Raw genomic sequence first — 14929 nt, forward strand, 5'->3', positions numbered from 1 at the left:
GCTATAGAAAAGATGTTGTGAAACATGAAAGGGTTCAGAAAAGATTTACACGGATGTTGCCAGGATTGGAGGATTTGAGCTGTAGGGAGAGGTTGGGGCTGTTTTCCCTGGAGCATCGGATGCTGATGGATGATCTTATGGAGATTCATAAAATCATGAGGGGCATGGATAGAGTAAACAGACAAGGTTTTTTTTCCCCAGGTTAGGGAAGTCTAAAACTAGAGGGCACAGGTTTAAGGTGAAAGGGGGAAGATTTAGAAGGGAGCTTAGGGGCAACTTTTTTCATACAGAGGGTGATGTGTGTATGGAATGGACTGCCAGAAGAAGGGGTGGAGGTTAGTAAAGTTACAGCATTTAAAAGGCATCTGGATGGGTACATGAATAGGAAGGGTTTAGAGGGATATGGGCCAAGTGCTGGGAAATAGGACTAGATTACTGTAGAATATCTGATCAGCGTGGACAAATTGGACCGAACAGTCTGTTTCCATGCTTACATCTCTATGACTGTGATCACAATTAAAAAGTATTTGGATATATACTAAGAGGTGGAAACGACCAATAGGGCAAGGGCTTGATAGTGACACTCGACTCTTTTACAGCCAACACAGACACAATTGTTCAACCAGCATTCTTTGTACCACAAATTTCTGTAACTGTCACCCTTCAATGAATTTCAACCCAAAAAAAGGAATACTTTGCACAAAGTTGCCTAATAAATCACACCACTGTATGTTGCCCAGATAGCACAGGGTGAGATGATGAACTGTAACCATTTCTCTACTCCCCTTAATGCCCCAGCCAGTGAATAACTGAAATACCTCAGGACTGGTGAAATGTAGAAAACAGAAAGTAACTGTTTTTGTTGGCCTGACACCAGCTTCATAAATTATTTTGAAATCCACATTTTCTGACTTTCAACCAGGAAAGAATATACTATGGCTCACCACCATTTCTACAAGATAAATAGGGATGGGTAATAAATATTGGACTAGCCAGTGACACCCAAATGAATTTTAAACAATTATTTTTCTTTCACGGCCTGTAGCCCATCCCTAATTGCCCCGCTAGACCATTTAGATAGCAATTAAGAGTATGGGTCTGTGGGTCTGGAGTCATGTGTGGTTGAGATGGCAGATCTAATTCCCTACAGGGCAACAATAAACCAAATGCGTTCCTATGGCAAATTGAATATAAATTCACCAGGCATCATGGTAGGATTCAAACCTATATCACCAAGCATTAGCCTGGCCTCTAGATTATTAACCCAACACCACTACCTCTTTGCCAGCATCTCAAAATAACTTGCTAACACTTCCAATTCGATTTATGGTAAGGTGATGGGTTAAGTTCCAAAATTTCCAGTCTGACACAGTGCACTTTCATTGTTTAGTTAGGGACAAAAACATAGAACCAGAAGGCCATTTCAGTGAGCTTTTTGTTTGTATCCAACATGCCCGATGGACAGAAATTTCAGATCCACAACGACAGAACTGCCCCTGTTAAAAAATAAAGTCCTATTGGTGCAGATTTTGTATATCACAGTTCCTTGTTTAGTAAATAAAATCCCAGGACAAACATTATTCCACTGGATTGTGGCAGACAATGAAATTCAAAACAGAAATCCTTCAACGTCACTTTTTTTTTGCATATTTGGAGGAGTAGAATATCATTTAAGGAAATGACATGCTACAGGAATGGATGTTCTGTGTGTTGCTTGAATAAATAAATAAATTGGAAGACGTTGATTGAAGTTTATTATAAACTCTCGCGTAATGTTGTTAAGACAGCAGAGTCACAGTACAGTGGTCTAGTTATGATCAATGCACTCCTTACAATCGTTATTAAACAAAAATGAACATTTTACAAATAAGAGGCAGATTTCGAACACCGCTTCATAAAATAATGGGTCCAAAAGGAGAAAATAAATGCCCTATTGCAACTCCATGCATTTTTGTTCTTCTACAAGAGCACAAAGACAATACGGCAGTCGGCAAAAAGCTTCACCTCTTACTGGAAAAACTCAACTTTTGGCAAATTACCATAGGCATGTGTACGCATTGGCAGTTCATTCACCTCAGTTTGCTTAGTCACAATGACATCATTTCAGAACAAATAACCCTGTGAGAAAGGTTAAAACCATTTCATAACATGTGCAGACAGCAGTGATTGTGGGGTATTAGCTGTGGCATATTGCCGGTCTATCAACCACTTTTGTTTAGTTTGTAAGAAAGCAGATTTGCTACCACTTGCATCCACTGAGCTAGCACAGACCTATTTAAATCCGGATATATAGTTACCAAATAGGGTATTAAGACAGTGCACTGAAGTAACAAGAAAAAAAATGAAATAAACAATATCTCCATATACCCAATTGGTAAAATAATTTCAAGAGGAACTTCTGCACTTTACTGCACAAACCTGTCCCAAATTACTATTTACAAAACCACAGGGTGAAACTGTGTAACATTTTGAATTAATAAGAATGTTAACTTCTCATTAAGAAATATGGAAAAATCTAAATTAGAACAGAGTGCACAAACATACTGTAACCACAAATCTGAATACAGCTTGACAAGACATCCCTAATATTGCAACCCAGCTCCATCCATGATACCTCATTTCATTTTCCTGTCATGTCATCTCAAGTCACAAGGGGGATCATTCTTCTCTCTCTACATTAACTGCATCACCAAACGTTTGTTTTTGTGATATTCCTTGTCACTTTCAACAAGGCTATTCAGCCCTTTTCAACAGTTAGCACCAAACCACAGGGCACCAAATGACATCCTTAAAGACGAATGAATTAACACTTGTTTGTTCCTCAAGTTAGAATGTAATGCATTCAGAGACAAGTAATTTTAATAAGCCTGGATGATTCATACAAAACCCTAAACAGCCTGAAAATCCTAAATATATAAAACCAAAATCAGCTTTCGACACATAGTATGTTTAATAGATTAAAATATTCACTTTGCTATGTAATTCACAATTTGAAATTCATTTCTAGCTAAAATGATGTCCAATTGGACATAACAAATATGTTTTCTAAGTAGATGAACTATCATGTACTCAATTATGAACTGAAAGAATGCATCATTAGGGTTCTGTTTAGTACGAGCTAAAAAAGAATAACCACAACCCAATCTACCATTTATGTTAACAGTTGCAGACATCTAAAATATCGCAAACTCTCTAGTTAACAACTGACCAAAAGTGTCTAAATTTGTGTAATTCTTTATGAGTATATATCACTGTGATTAGTACAAGACTTTAAAAATGCTACACTTGTATATACAAATCTGAAAAAAAATTAAAAACTAGATTAAGCACAATTCCAACAATCAATTTATAAATTTGAAACTGAAAAGTACTGACCAATTTATTTAAATAAAATGATTGTGTTTTCAGTTGACTACATTTCTATTCAATCCAATCCCAGATGCTGGTGACAAAATGTGAGCTTTACCTCTGCAGGAGATTGCTACAACTCAAATGAATAACAATGAATTAAAGTCCAGGTTTTGACAGGATTGTCCAGAATTTGCTGCATAAACTGATGTCTATGCTAACATCAACAAATGGATTCAAGTTACACTGTGAGTACTCTTATTGCATTTCCCATTAAAAGGAAGGCTACAGTTAATAGTGATTTAGAAGTACATCATCTTGTAAAAAGAAATTGCTTTCTAATTGTGCATATTTTCTAACTCCAGAGGCAAAACCCTACAAAAATCCACCAAAAAGTATATTTGGCGGCTGAACGGTCAGATTACACCTTAACTGCAAAGCACTTCCCAAATGAATCATTCTTGTAGCTTTATGCTTTTATTCAACTTCTTCAGGAATCGGTCTGTAGTCCTTGCTTTTTAAGAGACTAAATGCTGTGCGTTCTTCAGTCCAGCCACTGGTTGGTGTCCTGCAAGTGGGTAAATTCTGAACACCTTTCACAACTCGATAGGAGGTTTCAGCCGCAGGAGATGGCGGTGAATCGCTTTGATATGCACGACATGTTGTGGAGGACGATGCCAAGTAGGAAAAGGAGGACACACGCCACGAGGAGAACAGTGCAAACGCCTGAGCAAGTGGATGTTTTCACACCATCCTGGCCCTCCTCCTCTTCCTGGTCCTCCCTGGATCCATGTGGCACCTGGTGCTGTCGGGGCACCTGCTGCTGCTGATCCCCGGGGATGAGCACGGCGGTTACAGCCTTCCGCTGATTCCCCGGCAACAGTCGGCAACTGCTTTCCCCTGGCAACAGGGCATTCTCCTTTGTGACAGTCAGCGGGACCATGTAGCAGCCGCTGGTCGGGAGCCTAATAAAGACCGGGGTGCGCTCTGATGTGTGAGGGATGCTGATCACAGTGATGATTTCTGGGTCGTCAGGCAGCTGAGACACAGACAAACTGGGAGAGAGTTTGGTGACACTTCGACACCAGGGACACATCAGCTCCTTCTGACTGCTCCTCATCTGCTGAAGGCAGACAGAGCAGCAAGTGTGCTTGCAGTCCAACTGCTTCGGGCGGCGATGTGGGCTGTAGTAATTAAAACAAATCTGACATTCCATTTGTGAATCTTGGGAAACTGTCTCCATTGTCACGCTGGCCACAATCTCTGCCCCTTTCAAAGAGAATTCAAGGCTTCCAAGAACAGTTCAGCTCTTGCCGTGTTTTTTTCCCCTCCCTTGAGGAGCCCTGGCTTTCGGGTTTTAAAAGGTTTTTCGAATCTTTATGTGGTTCTTCAGGAGGGAACCAGTTGTACATGCACTGTCACTTTCAGCAAACACCCAGCTGATTTCTTTCACTCCCTGTGAAAGAAAAATAATAAAGATAAGACTGAAGCCAATTTCGTCATTAAGAAGTGGCCATGTGCTGGGTGGTACTTATGGGCAGTCCTTACAACCCTTTGTTCCACATTGTGAAGTGAACTTGTCTCTTTCATTCCAAAATGAATAGGTAACCGACAACAGCTTATGTTGATAATTGCACCTTTAACATGATAAAACATGGCATGCTACTTCAGAGTCATCACTAACAAAATATGCCACCAGACCACAAAACCAGAAACTTGGTCAAACAGGCAGGTTTTAATTAGGTGTCTTGAAAAGGCAGGAAAAATTTAGGAGGAAATTGCACAATCTGGGCCCAAGATAACTGAAGGAGCAGCTACAGTGATACTGTGATTAAAATTAGGGACACTCAAGAGGCCATAACTAGAGCCGCACACAGATCAAAGAAGGGTGAAAAGACATTACAGATAATATGGAGGGGCAAGGCCATGGGTTTGAAAATAAGAGTGGGAATCTTAAAATTGAGATTTGCTTGACTGGGAGCCAGCATAGCTCAGAGAGCAGGCGGTGACCCAAGTCTGCAGCGTGTAGAATTTGGGAGCCAAACCACTAGTAACTGGAACAATCTAGAGATAATGAAGGCATAGAGAGTAGGTAAGCTGATTCAGGGACGAAGTCAGGTGGTCTCAGTGACTACGTAAATTCAAGATCAGAACTTCATCTCAGCAGCAACTGTGATAAACAGAGTGGCTTAACTTCACACTGTTGCTAGGGAGAGGGGTGGAGTGAATACATTAGGGAGAGGAATTTGGAGCAGGGTTTGAAAATGCTTCAGTCTTCCCCGTACAGGTCCAACTGATCAAAGAGCAGCACTCTGAAAGCTAGTGCTTCCAAATAAACCTGTTGGACTATAACCTGGTGTTGCGTGATTTTTTAACTTTGTACACCCCAGTCCAACACCAGCTCCTCCAAATCAGTACAATTAGTTCTTCTATAACATGATGGTTGTGTCTTGTACAACCCTACATTATAGAAAAACTACACTTTAGAAACAATGCTTAAAGTGTTGGCGATATAATTTGCATTACAACCAAATCACATTTTAAATAATTGTACTTTGGAAACAATGTCCCAATTCATCAATCACATTGTAGCAAATTCAGGTTAATGGAGCGTACATTATAGCAGAATGACCTGTATTTAATTGGAAGAAATTCCTGTTCATCCAGTACTGGCTGTCAGATAGTCACATACTTAACCATATTGAAATCTTCCCAAATCCCAGTTATCATCAAACATTTCATTGCACAAGTTTAAAGCAAATTATTCATTAAATATGGAAAATATCTCCACTCAGTGGCCTAGTGGTAATGTCATTGACTAAGGTCAAATCCCACCACAGCAGCTGATGGAATTTAATTTCAATTAATTAATCTGGAATACAAAGTAATAGTGACAATGAAGCTATCATTGTTGCAAATGGTTCAGTAACACCCTTCAGGGAAGGTCACTGCCACCAACAAAAACCTGAAATTGAGGTACTCAGCAGGTCTGGAAATATCTGTTGAAAGAAAACCCAAGTTAACATTTCAAGTCCAGTGATTGGTCTTCAGAACTGGTAACTACAGAAAAGCAACTGCTGTCCTTACCTGGTCTGCCCTCCACATGCATCAACATAAGCAACTCATTCATTTTCTCATTCTTTAATTCTTTATTTTATAGATTATTGATATTTTTATACCATCCTATGAGCTGCTCAATTCAAAGCTACAAAGGGTGGCTTTGCCAGCAACTGCCAGGTTCCATCAAAGATGAGGAGAAAGTGAGGTCTGCAGATGCTGGAGATCAAAGTTGAAACTTTATTGCTGGAACAGCACAGCAGGTCAGGCAGCATCCAGGGAACAGGAGATTCGACGTTTCGGGCACAGGCCCTTCTTCGGCCTGTGCCCGAAACGTCGAATCTCCTGTTGATTCCTGAAGAAGGGCCTGTGCCCGAAACGTCGAATCTCCTGTTCCCTGGATGCTGCCTGACCTGCTGTGCTGTTCCAGCAATAAAGTTCCATCAAAGATGAAGACAGAAGAATATATTAGAGAAACGAGTAAAAGTGAGGAAGTGGTATGCAACAGATTAGATTCCCTACAGTATGGAAACAGGCCCTTTGGCCCAACAATCCACACTGATCCTCCAAAAAGAGTAACTCACCCAGACCCATTCACCTATCCTACATTTACCCCCGACTTGGCAACTTAGCATGGCCAATCCACCCTAAACTGCACATCTTTGGATTGTGGGAGGAAACTGGAGCACCCGGAGGAAACCCACGCAGACAGGGAGAGAACATGCAGACTCTACACAGTCGCCTAAGGCTGGAATCAAAGCCGGGTTCCAGGCGCTGTGAGACAGCAGTGCTAACCACTGAGTCACCGTGCCACCCCTTTGCTGCCCCATTCCATTTGGCATAGCCCAGTTGGACTGTCTCTTATTAATTCACAGGATGTTGATTCCACAAGCCAGGCCAGCATTTATTACCCGTCCCTAATTGTTGAGTCAACCATATTGCTGTGGGACTGGAGTCACATGTAGGCCAGACCAGGTCAGGGCATTAGGGAACCAAATGGTTTTTTTTTCCCAACAATCAACCTAGGAATCAAGGTCAAAAAGTGTGGTGCCGGAAAAGCACAACTGGTCAGGCAGCAGTCGAGGAGCAGGAGAGTTGACGTTTCGAGCATAAGCTCTCTCCTCCTCCTTGGAGCTGCCTGATCGGCTGTGCTTTTCCAGCACCACACTTGCTGACTCTGATCTCCAGCAGCTGCAGTCCTCACTTTCTCCAAAGGTTTCCAGGTCACCACTTGTCTCTTAATTCCAGAAATTTTGCGTTTGAATTTATGTCACACCTCCTGCCATGGCAGGATTCGAATCTGGATCCCCAGAACATCACCTGGGGACTCTGGTATGTCTCAACAAGGAAGAACTAAAAAGAAAAGACAGTCACCCTGACTTTATGTTACGCCACATGCTGTCTCACTGACACCTGCAGCGTTAAGTCCCTACTTTTGTACTGAATTCCCCACGCAATAAACGTTAGTTTTCCTAATTACTTGCTGTGCCTACATACTAATTTGTTGAGATTCATGCACTAGGACATCCAGATCCTTTTGAAACTCCGAAATTTTCAATCTCTCATCATTTAGATAATATGCTTTTTCCTGACACATTGGACAATTTCACATTTCCGCACAGTAAATTCCAATTTACCAGCTCTTTGTCCAATCATGAAGAAACAGCCTATTTGAACATCCTCTCAGACAGGAATAATTGGTATCAAGAGACCGCAGAAACAAAAAATACATGTGCGCACGCACACACACACACTTCCATCTGGGTTCTGCATGAGTGAAAAGATTGCAATCAGTAGAATGTGGTTTTCTATCTAGAAGGATAGTATTCCAATAGTTCTTTCATGAAATGAAATGTAGAAAATTATTATATGTCAACCATAAATCAAAAGCACTTTCCTGTCACAGAAGACAAGGTTAAAGATTTTGCAAACATTATTCTGTGTATTCCAGGTCGGTGGCCATTCAAACTGTGGGAAGCAAACAGATTTCATAGGTGGAGCCATTCACTATTTGCAGCTGAACTAATTTCCGGTTATTCAGAGAAATATTTCATATTTCTCTCCAACATGTGGCTTGTTTGTCCTTCCAGAAGGAAAGATTACAGCCACAAATGTTACTGAGTTGCAAGGGGTCCAAAGACAGATTTACCTTTCACTACTTCAGGAAACCAAAGCAAAGAAATATTATTTTGAAACAAGTTACTGCTGCATTGTACTCAAACATAGCAGTCAAATTGCGCACAGCAAGCTCCCACAAACTAAAATGAAATAAACGGTCAGATAATCTATGACACAATGTGGGAGATAATTATTTGAGGAGAAAGTGAGGACTGCAGATGCTGGAGATCAGAGATGGAAATGTGTTGCTGGAAAAGCGCAGCAGGTCAGGCAGCATCTAGGGAACAGGAGAATCGACGTTTCGGGCATTAGCCTGAAGAGGAGATAATTATTTGTCAAGCCAGCTGCTCGGCTTCACTTTGAATAGTGTCACTGGTCTCGGATGTCAAGGCAGCTTTGGAAGGGCCTCAGTTTAAACATCTGAGAGACAGCATCCCCAACAGTGCAGCACTCCCTCAGGATGACACTGAAGTGTCAGTCTTTGTGGCTGACAGATGAGAATGCTATCACTGAACAAAGCCACTGTTACCTCACATCATCCATTAACGCAACCACCTGATGAAGGAGCAGCGCTCCGAAAGCTAGTGCTTCCAATTAAACCTGTTGGACTATAACCTGGCGTTGTGTGATTTTTAACTTTGTACATACACCCCAGTCCAACACCAGCATCTCCAAATCACACTCCCATTGTTATCTGTCTCAATAGCAGGAGGCTGGTAGAAGGGTCAAGAAGTAGAGGAAACCAGAGTCAAAAGCAAAGGAGAGAGTGGAGTATTTCAGATCTGGAACATGTGTGCAAGGCAGTCTCAATTATGGTTTTCAAAAGATTTACAGCAGGCAAAAATAAAAGTGCAGGGCTACAGCGGGAAAAGGAGAAAGTGAGCACTGCAGATGCTGGAGAGCAGAGTCGAGAGTGTGGTACTGGAAAACACAGCAGGTTAGGCAGCATCCGAGGAGCAGGAGAATCGACGTTTCGGGCATGAGCCTTTCATCGGGAATCAGTGGGAAAAGGTCAGGACTGCAGCTATACAAGTAGCTCTTGCAGAGAGAGAGATAGCATCGAGACTAAAGGCTGAATGCCTTCCTTCTGTGCTAAAATTCTTTTGTCAATTCTTTGTTCTAACAGCGAGCAACAGAAACCCTCCCAACATATGAGGAATACTTGACCTGTCAAAGCCAATGTCTCTACTTGACCCATCTATTTATTGTTCTGGAGAAAGTATAGGCAGGAGGTGTTAGGCAGGGTGGTGGTGGGCCACACTTTGGTGTTAAAATGCATTGTGACAGACTAAGCAGTATAACCAAAATGACATATTCCTCCTATAGCAAGTTGTTCTTTTTAGAAAAAGTTAAACAATTACAAACAATTGAAAATATTATTTATGGTAACCCAAAAATGCATACTTTTTTAAAGAAGCAAAGTAAAACAAAATTGCACCTATTAGATCGGTAGTGCCCTCAATCCCATTTCCTGTCTGACAGTTCTGTTACACAATGCCCTCTATAGCACAGTACAGTGAGACCCATAGACTGAATAGACCTGCTTTGTCTCCTAAGTGTCCCGTATTTAAAGCAAATATTAAACCATTACTTTAAATCCCACGAAAATATCTGGACCAATATAAATGCGACACTTTTTGTTTTTAACCGCGAGGAGGCAGATGTTGGGTCTCGCTGGATGAAATTTCTTTCAGATCTAAAAAGGATTTGCAAAGCACCAATCCAACATGCAGATATTGTCACTTTTCCACACAGAGTCACGGGTCCGGGGATTTTTGCGATGTGCTAATTAAAGGGAGTCTTCAATTGATACCGATAGGAATTTTCCAGCCGTTTGGACCCTCTGCTTTAACCAAAACAGCTTCACGATTGCAGACATTTCTGCTCCAAAATCAGCAGGCTGCTTTTTTTTTGTTGGATGTTCCTTCTCCACCTGATTACATCTAAAAAAAAGCCTTCGCTAAATATGCAGAGGAAAATAAAACAAGGGCAGCGAGATTAGGTAATGCCAAGGCTGCTGTATTCATCTGAAGCTGACCCACTTGACGGTCCGAAGTATTATTTTGTGGAGTAAATAAACTATTATAGATCGCATCAAATCAATATGTCCAAGGCTTCATCACAATTGTGGGAGATGGGTGTATCTCCCGCTGTTTTCTTTTTTGGTGATGTTTACATTAATCCACAATGCAGCGCTGACGAGCACTCGGCCCATTATACGCGTGCTTTCCCCCTTACCCCACCACCCAAACCGCATCTCCTGCTCGCAAAGCTCGCTTTATCTCAGCAACACTGGGCTGCAGAGGGTTTAGTAGCACTGCACGTCAATAAGCCCGCCCCACACCACAGCTCCGCATCTTCATTCAGAAGTTGCGATTATTTGGGTCAGCGATCCCTTCTCCGTTGCAAAGTGCAAAACGTCCCCGTGAACGACCCCGACCCTCCCTTGCAGCCTGTATTGGGCTTCTGACCAGCAGAATATTGCATCTGCTCCAGCGCAGCAACACAAGTCACTGACAGCTCCCCTGCCTTGCAATTGCAGCAGGAAGCAAACATGCAAACCTCCCAAAAGAAATTGTCCGGAGAACAAAAACACAAATACCTTCAACAAGCTCTGATACCACTTGCAAGCTTGCTGAGATTTTCACAGATTGAAGATTCTCTGATGAGTGAATGCCTGTCTCTTTATTTACTTATGTTTTCTCTGACGCCCGACTGCTCTGCAATTCTTCCCCCCACCTCTCTGGAAATTGCTGTCTGTCTGTGTCTGTCTGCTCCCACTAGCTGGTGCAGCAGCCGCCCGTGCAATCCGTCTAATCCGCCGCTCCAGCTCCACTTGTCTGGCAGCTTCCTCACCCAGCGCTCGCCTACATGTCCCTTCACTGGGTCGCGGGGCACGCCGGGAAGTTGTAGTTCCACAGCCGGCCCCTCCCTCTTGGCCGGCCACTGCAGAGACTACAAGCCCCAGATGGCCCTGCGCCAGCCTCCCCGGGCTCACCCAGCTGATGCAGGTGAGGGACGCTCATTGTTCCCCTTTGATTGACAGGTCACTGGGCAGGTGGAGCTGCTCATGATTGACAGCTCGGTCCCTGCACAGGTAACAGGCTCTGTATTTAGAAAGGACATATTTACAATGCAATGGGAGACAATTTCTTGAATGCATGTAGCGTGCTTTTTCCCGTTTGTAGCTGAGCTGTCACCTAAGATTGGCATTTTGGGCTGTGAATTGAAAGCATCAATAAGAACGCCATGCTTTGCAAACAATCAATGTACATTCAGCTCCAATTTCAACGCTTGCAAACGGTCAAATAAGCCCCCCCCCCCCCCCCGCACACCTTCAAAAGGCTGCAGATCTCGCTTCCTTCCCTCGCTGAGAGGTCAGCAGTGCATTTTATGATTTCATTCTTAAACTACAGGAATACATTCGGGTTTTGTTTTTAAATACGCCGTGTAAAGATAACAAAAGAAAAAGAAAATGCTTCCCCTGGGGTTGTCCACTTGTGGCAAGAAAGAACATTTCATTAAAACGATATTGGCAGATGCATTTCCACCTGAGGAATAAAATGCTGTAACCGTGCAAGAAAGATAAAGGTAAACTATGTAAAATGGTTTCACATTATTTCCCATACTATCTGTCATGTTTATAACGAGAGAAGGGAATAATTCAGTGTGTACATTCTGCACGAGCGGTATATTGTTGCATGAAGCTTTGATCCTTCTCTGTATTGCTTCTCCTCCTGACCTAGCACTGGTTTCATTGCATTCTGCCCTCCCACTGAACGTCTGCAGCTCGCAGACTTTACCATCCAGCAACAGCCAAGGAGTTAATGACCATCAGCACAACTAGGATTGGGAAGATGAGCTCAGAATGGTCCAGCAGACAATTGGGAGGCCATTCAGCCCATTGTATCTGTGTTGGAGAAGAGGAACATTGTTCTGTGACTGCACCACTGGGAGACACTCTCGGCATTGAAGGGTATCTGCATGCCACTTGGTGCTAAAAGAAAGTTGGGGTGGGGGGTGAGGGGTACTCTTTCACTGATGGTTCTCTCTACACCCTTCCCAGTTTGGATAACATATTGTGCCAGAGGGATAAAAAAGTCTTGGTTTCAGAATGTCGCTCCAGTTCGAGAATTGCGTTGGTCATTTCATCAGCCTTGGTGAAGAAGTTTTTGATAATGCAAATGTGCTTTTCCTACAAGTCAACATCACCTCACAAGTACAGAGAGTAATAGCAATAGTCCAGGTTGACTATCTCCCCAATATATCAATGGAAGATGATGGTTTAGTGGTATTATCACCAAGACACCCCCAGGTTTGAAACCTGCCATTGAGATACAAATTTGTAATTAAGAATCTAATAACCATGAAACTGCTACTGAGAACTACCTGGCTCTCTAATACCCCTGAATGAGGGAATTCCATCATATTTACTTGGGTCTGGCCTACATATGACTTCAGATCCTTAGCAATGTGTATTTGACTCTTAACTGCCCTCTGGGCTGGTCAATAAATGCTGGCCTAGACACAATGCCCATATCTCATGAAGGGAATAGGGGCAGTAGTGTGGCTCAGTGGTTAGCACCGCTGCCTCACAGCGCCAGGGATCCGAGTTCAATTCCAGCTTCAGTTGACTGTCTGCGGAGTCTGCACATTCTCCCGTGTCTGTGTGAGTTTTTTCTGGGTGTTCTGGTTTCGTCCCACAGTCCAAAGATGTGCAGATTGGATGGATCGGCCATGCTAGATTGCCCTGTAGTGTCCAGGGATGTATAAGTTAAGCGGATTAGCCATTGGAAATGCAGGGTCCCACGGATAGGGCAGGGAGATGGGTCTGCGTGGAAGGCTCTTTGAAGAGTTGGTGTGGACTTGTTGAGCTGAGTGGCCTGTTTCCACACTAGGGATTCTATAATCCTTAAAAAGCTTTCATTTGGTGAGATTGCTGCATTAGTTAACTAAGTCTGGCACAGTTACAATGTCCTCAAAGGCATCAATGATATCACTGATGAATGGGATGAAGTCATGATGCTGTGGTGGATATTATGGTCTGAGTGAAGAAGAAGGATCTCCCGGTGCCGTCCCTGAGCTCCAGCATGAAATCAGATCCTTTCTACAGGAGACTCAAATAGATGAGGCTGAAGTATAGGAATTGATTGCATCCAATAGTGAGGAATAGTCCAATGAGTACTTAGCACTCATGAGTAAACAAGCTTGAAGGGAAAGCAGTGAAACGCTACCATCTATTTAAGTTTGTCAAAGAAACAACTGTCAGGAGCTTTCCAACTCATGGATGAAGTGATGGAAATCTTCACAGACAATGACCTGAACAGAGATTGTAGTTCAAGAGCAAACCAAGGAATCAGTGATACCAGGAGCTATTACAAGAATTCCTACAGGAAAAGATAAATGAGAAGTTTTCAGGAGGGACTGTCTTCTGGGGAGAGATTGGGGAAGTTGGGCCTGTTGAGTTTTAGAATAAGAGGCAATCTTATTGAAAATACAAGACTCCTAGGGAACTTGATGGGAGAGAGGTGGGAAATTTGTTTACCCCTTGTGGACCAGACAGCATAATCTCAGGATAAAGAATTGCACAGTGAGGAATTTCATCTCGGAAGGTAATCAATCTGTGAAATTCTTCATCACAGATAGCTGTTGAGACTGAAAAAGACAGTGTTTTTGTAACTTGTAACAGAATCAAGAGTTATAGGGAAATGGCAAGAAAGCGAAATTAAGGATAATCAGTCATGATCTCATTAAATATCAGAGCAGACTCGATGGGCTGAATCGCCTACTCCTGCTCACACATCTTATGGTCTTATCCTTAGATAATTTTTCCAAGCCTGTTGGTGATGCTGGTTCTTCCTTCTGTTTCTTCTAGTAGGGACCTAGCTGTTCCAAACTGCCTGGAATTCAAAAGCAGCATAGTCTTCAAAAGATCTTCAAATTCCAGTGGTAAGACTGGCAGTGCGACAGCAAGGTTCCACCCAGAGACTAAACACCAGCATTCATGCTCAACATGATTCAAAGCCACCTCCAACAGAATGCTACCAGAATGTCCCCAAGCATTTCGGAAGATGCCAAACATCTCTGGAAGTTCATGGTTACCAGCCAAAATTGGGACAGGTTCATTTGGGAAAGCAGGAATGCAGCCATCAATTTCCAAGCAATATCTGACCACAGGAGGAAGAGTCTGCAGATTGCACATTGAACTCTGCGCCGATCTCAGAACCCATTGGCTAAGCTGAAGCAAGTTAGTCCAGAGCCGGAGAAACTGGTAAATGATGCCTACTTTGAATTTACACCATATTTTTGTTATATTCAGTGATTTTCTTTTTTTGAAACTTATTTTAACTAGACATTCACAGTGCTGTACATCTTTGGTACAGTAATTTAGCTCGTGCATTGCTTT

General features: G+C 42.6%; 1 protein-coding gene across 2 annotated transcripts; it reads right to left on the reverse strand.

Annotated features, from left to right (window-relative positions):
- Nucleotides 1–1737: 1737 nt before the first annotated feature.
- rnf152 (ring finger protein 152) lies at nt 1738–11336 on the reverse strand. Of its 2 annotated transcripts, none has more exons than XM_043719614.2 (2): nt 11126–11336; nt 1738–4804 (listed from the first exon to the last, which is right to left on the reverse strand). In XM_043719614.2, exon 2 carries the CDS (start codon nt 4589–4591, stop codon nt 3965–3967), a length of 627 nt encoding a protein of 208 aa, XP_043575549.1. In that variant the 5' UTR covers nt 4592–4804; nt 11126–11336; the 3' UTR covers nt 1738–3964. The 2 variants fall into 2 exon arrangements, with proteins under 2 accessions (XP_043575549.1, XP_043575550.1); XM_043719615.2 differs by lacking the exon at nt 11126–11336 and adding an exon at nt 10115–10693.
- Nucleotides 11337–14929: the final 3593 nt, after the last annotated feature.

Source organism: Chiloscyllium plagiosum, unplaced genomic scaffold, assembly GCF_037043375.1.
Source record: "Chiloscyllium plagiosum isolate Xiang-an unplaced genomic scaffold, Cpla_swu_hap1 HiC_scaffold_34, whole genome shotgun sequence".
Lineage (NCBI taxonomy): Eukaryota > Metazoa > Chordata > Chondrichthyes > Orectolobiformes > Hemiscylliidae > Chiloscyllium > Chiloscyllium plagiosum.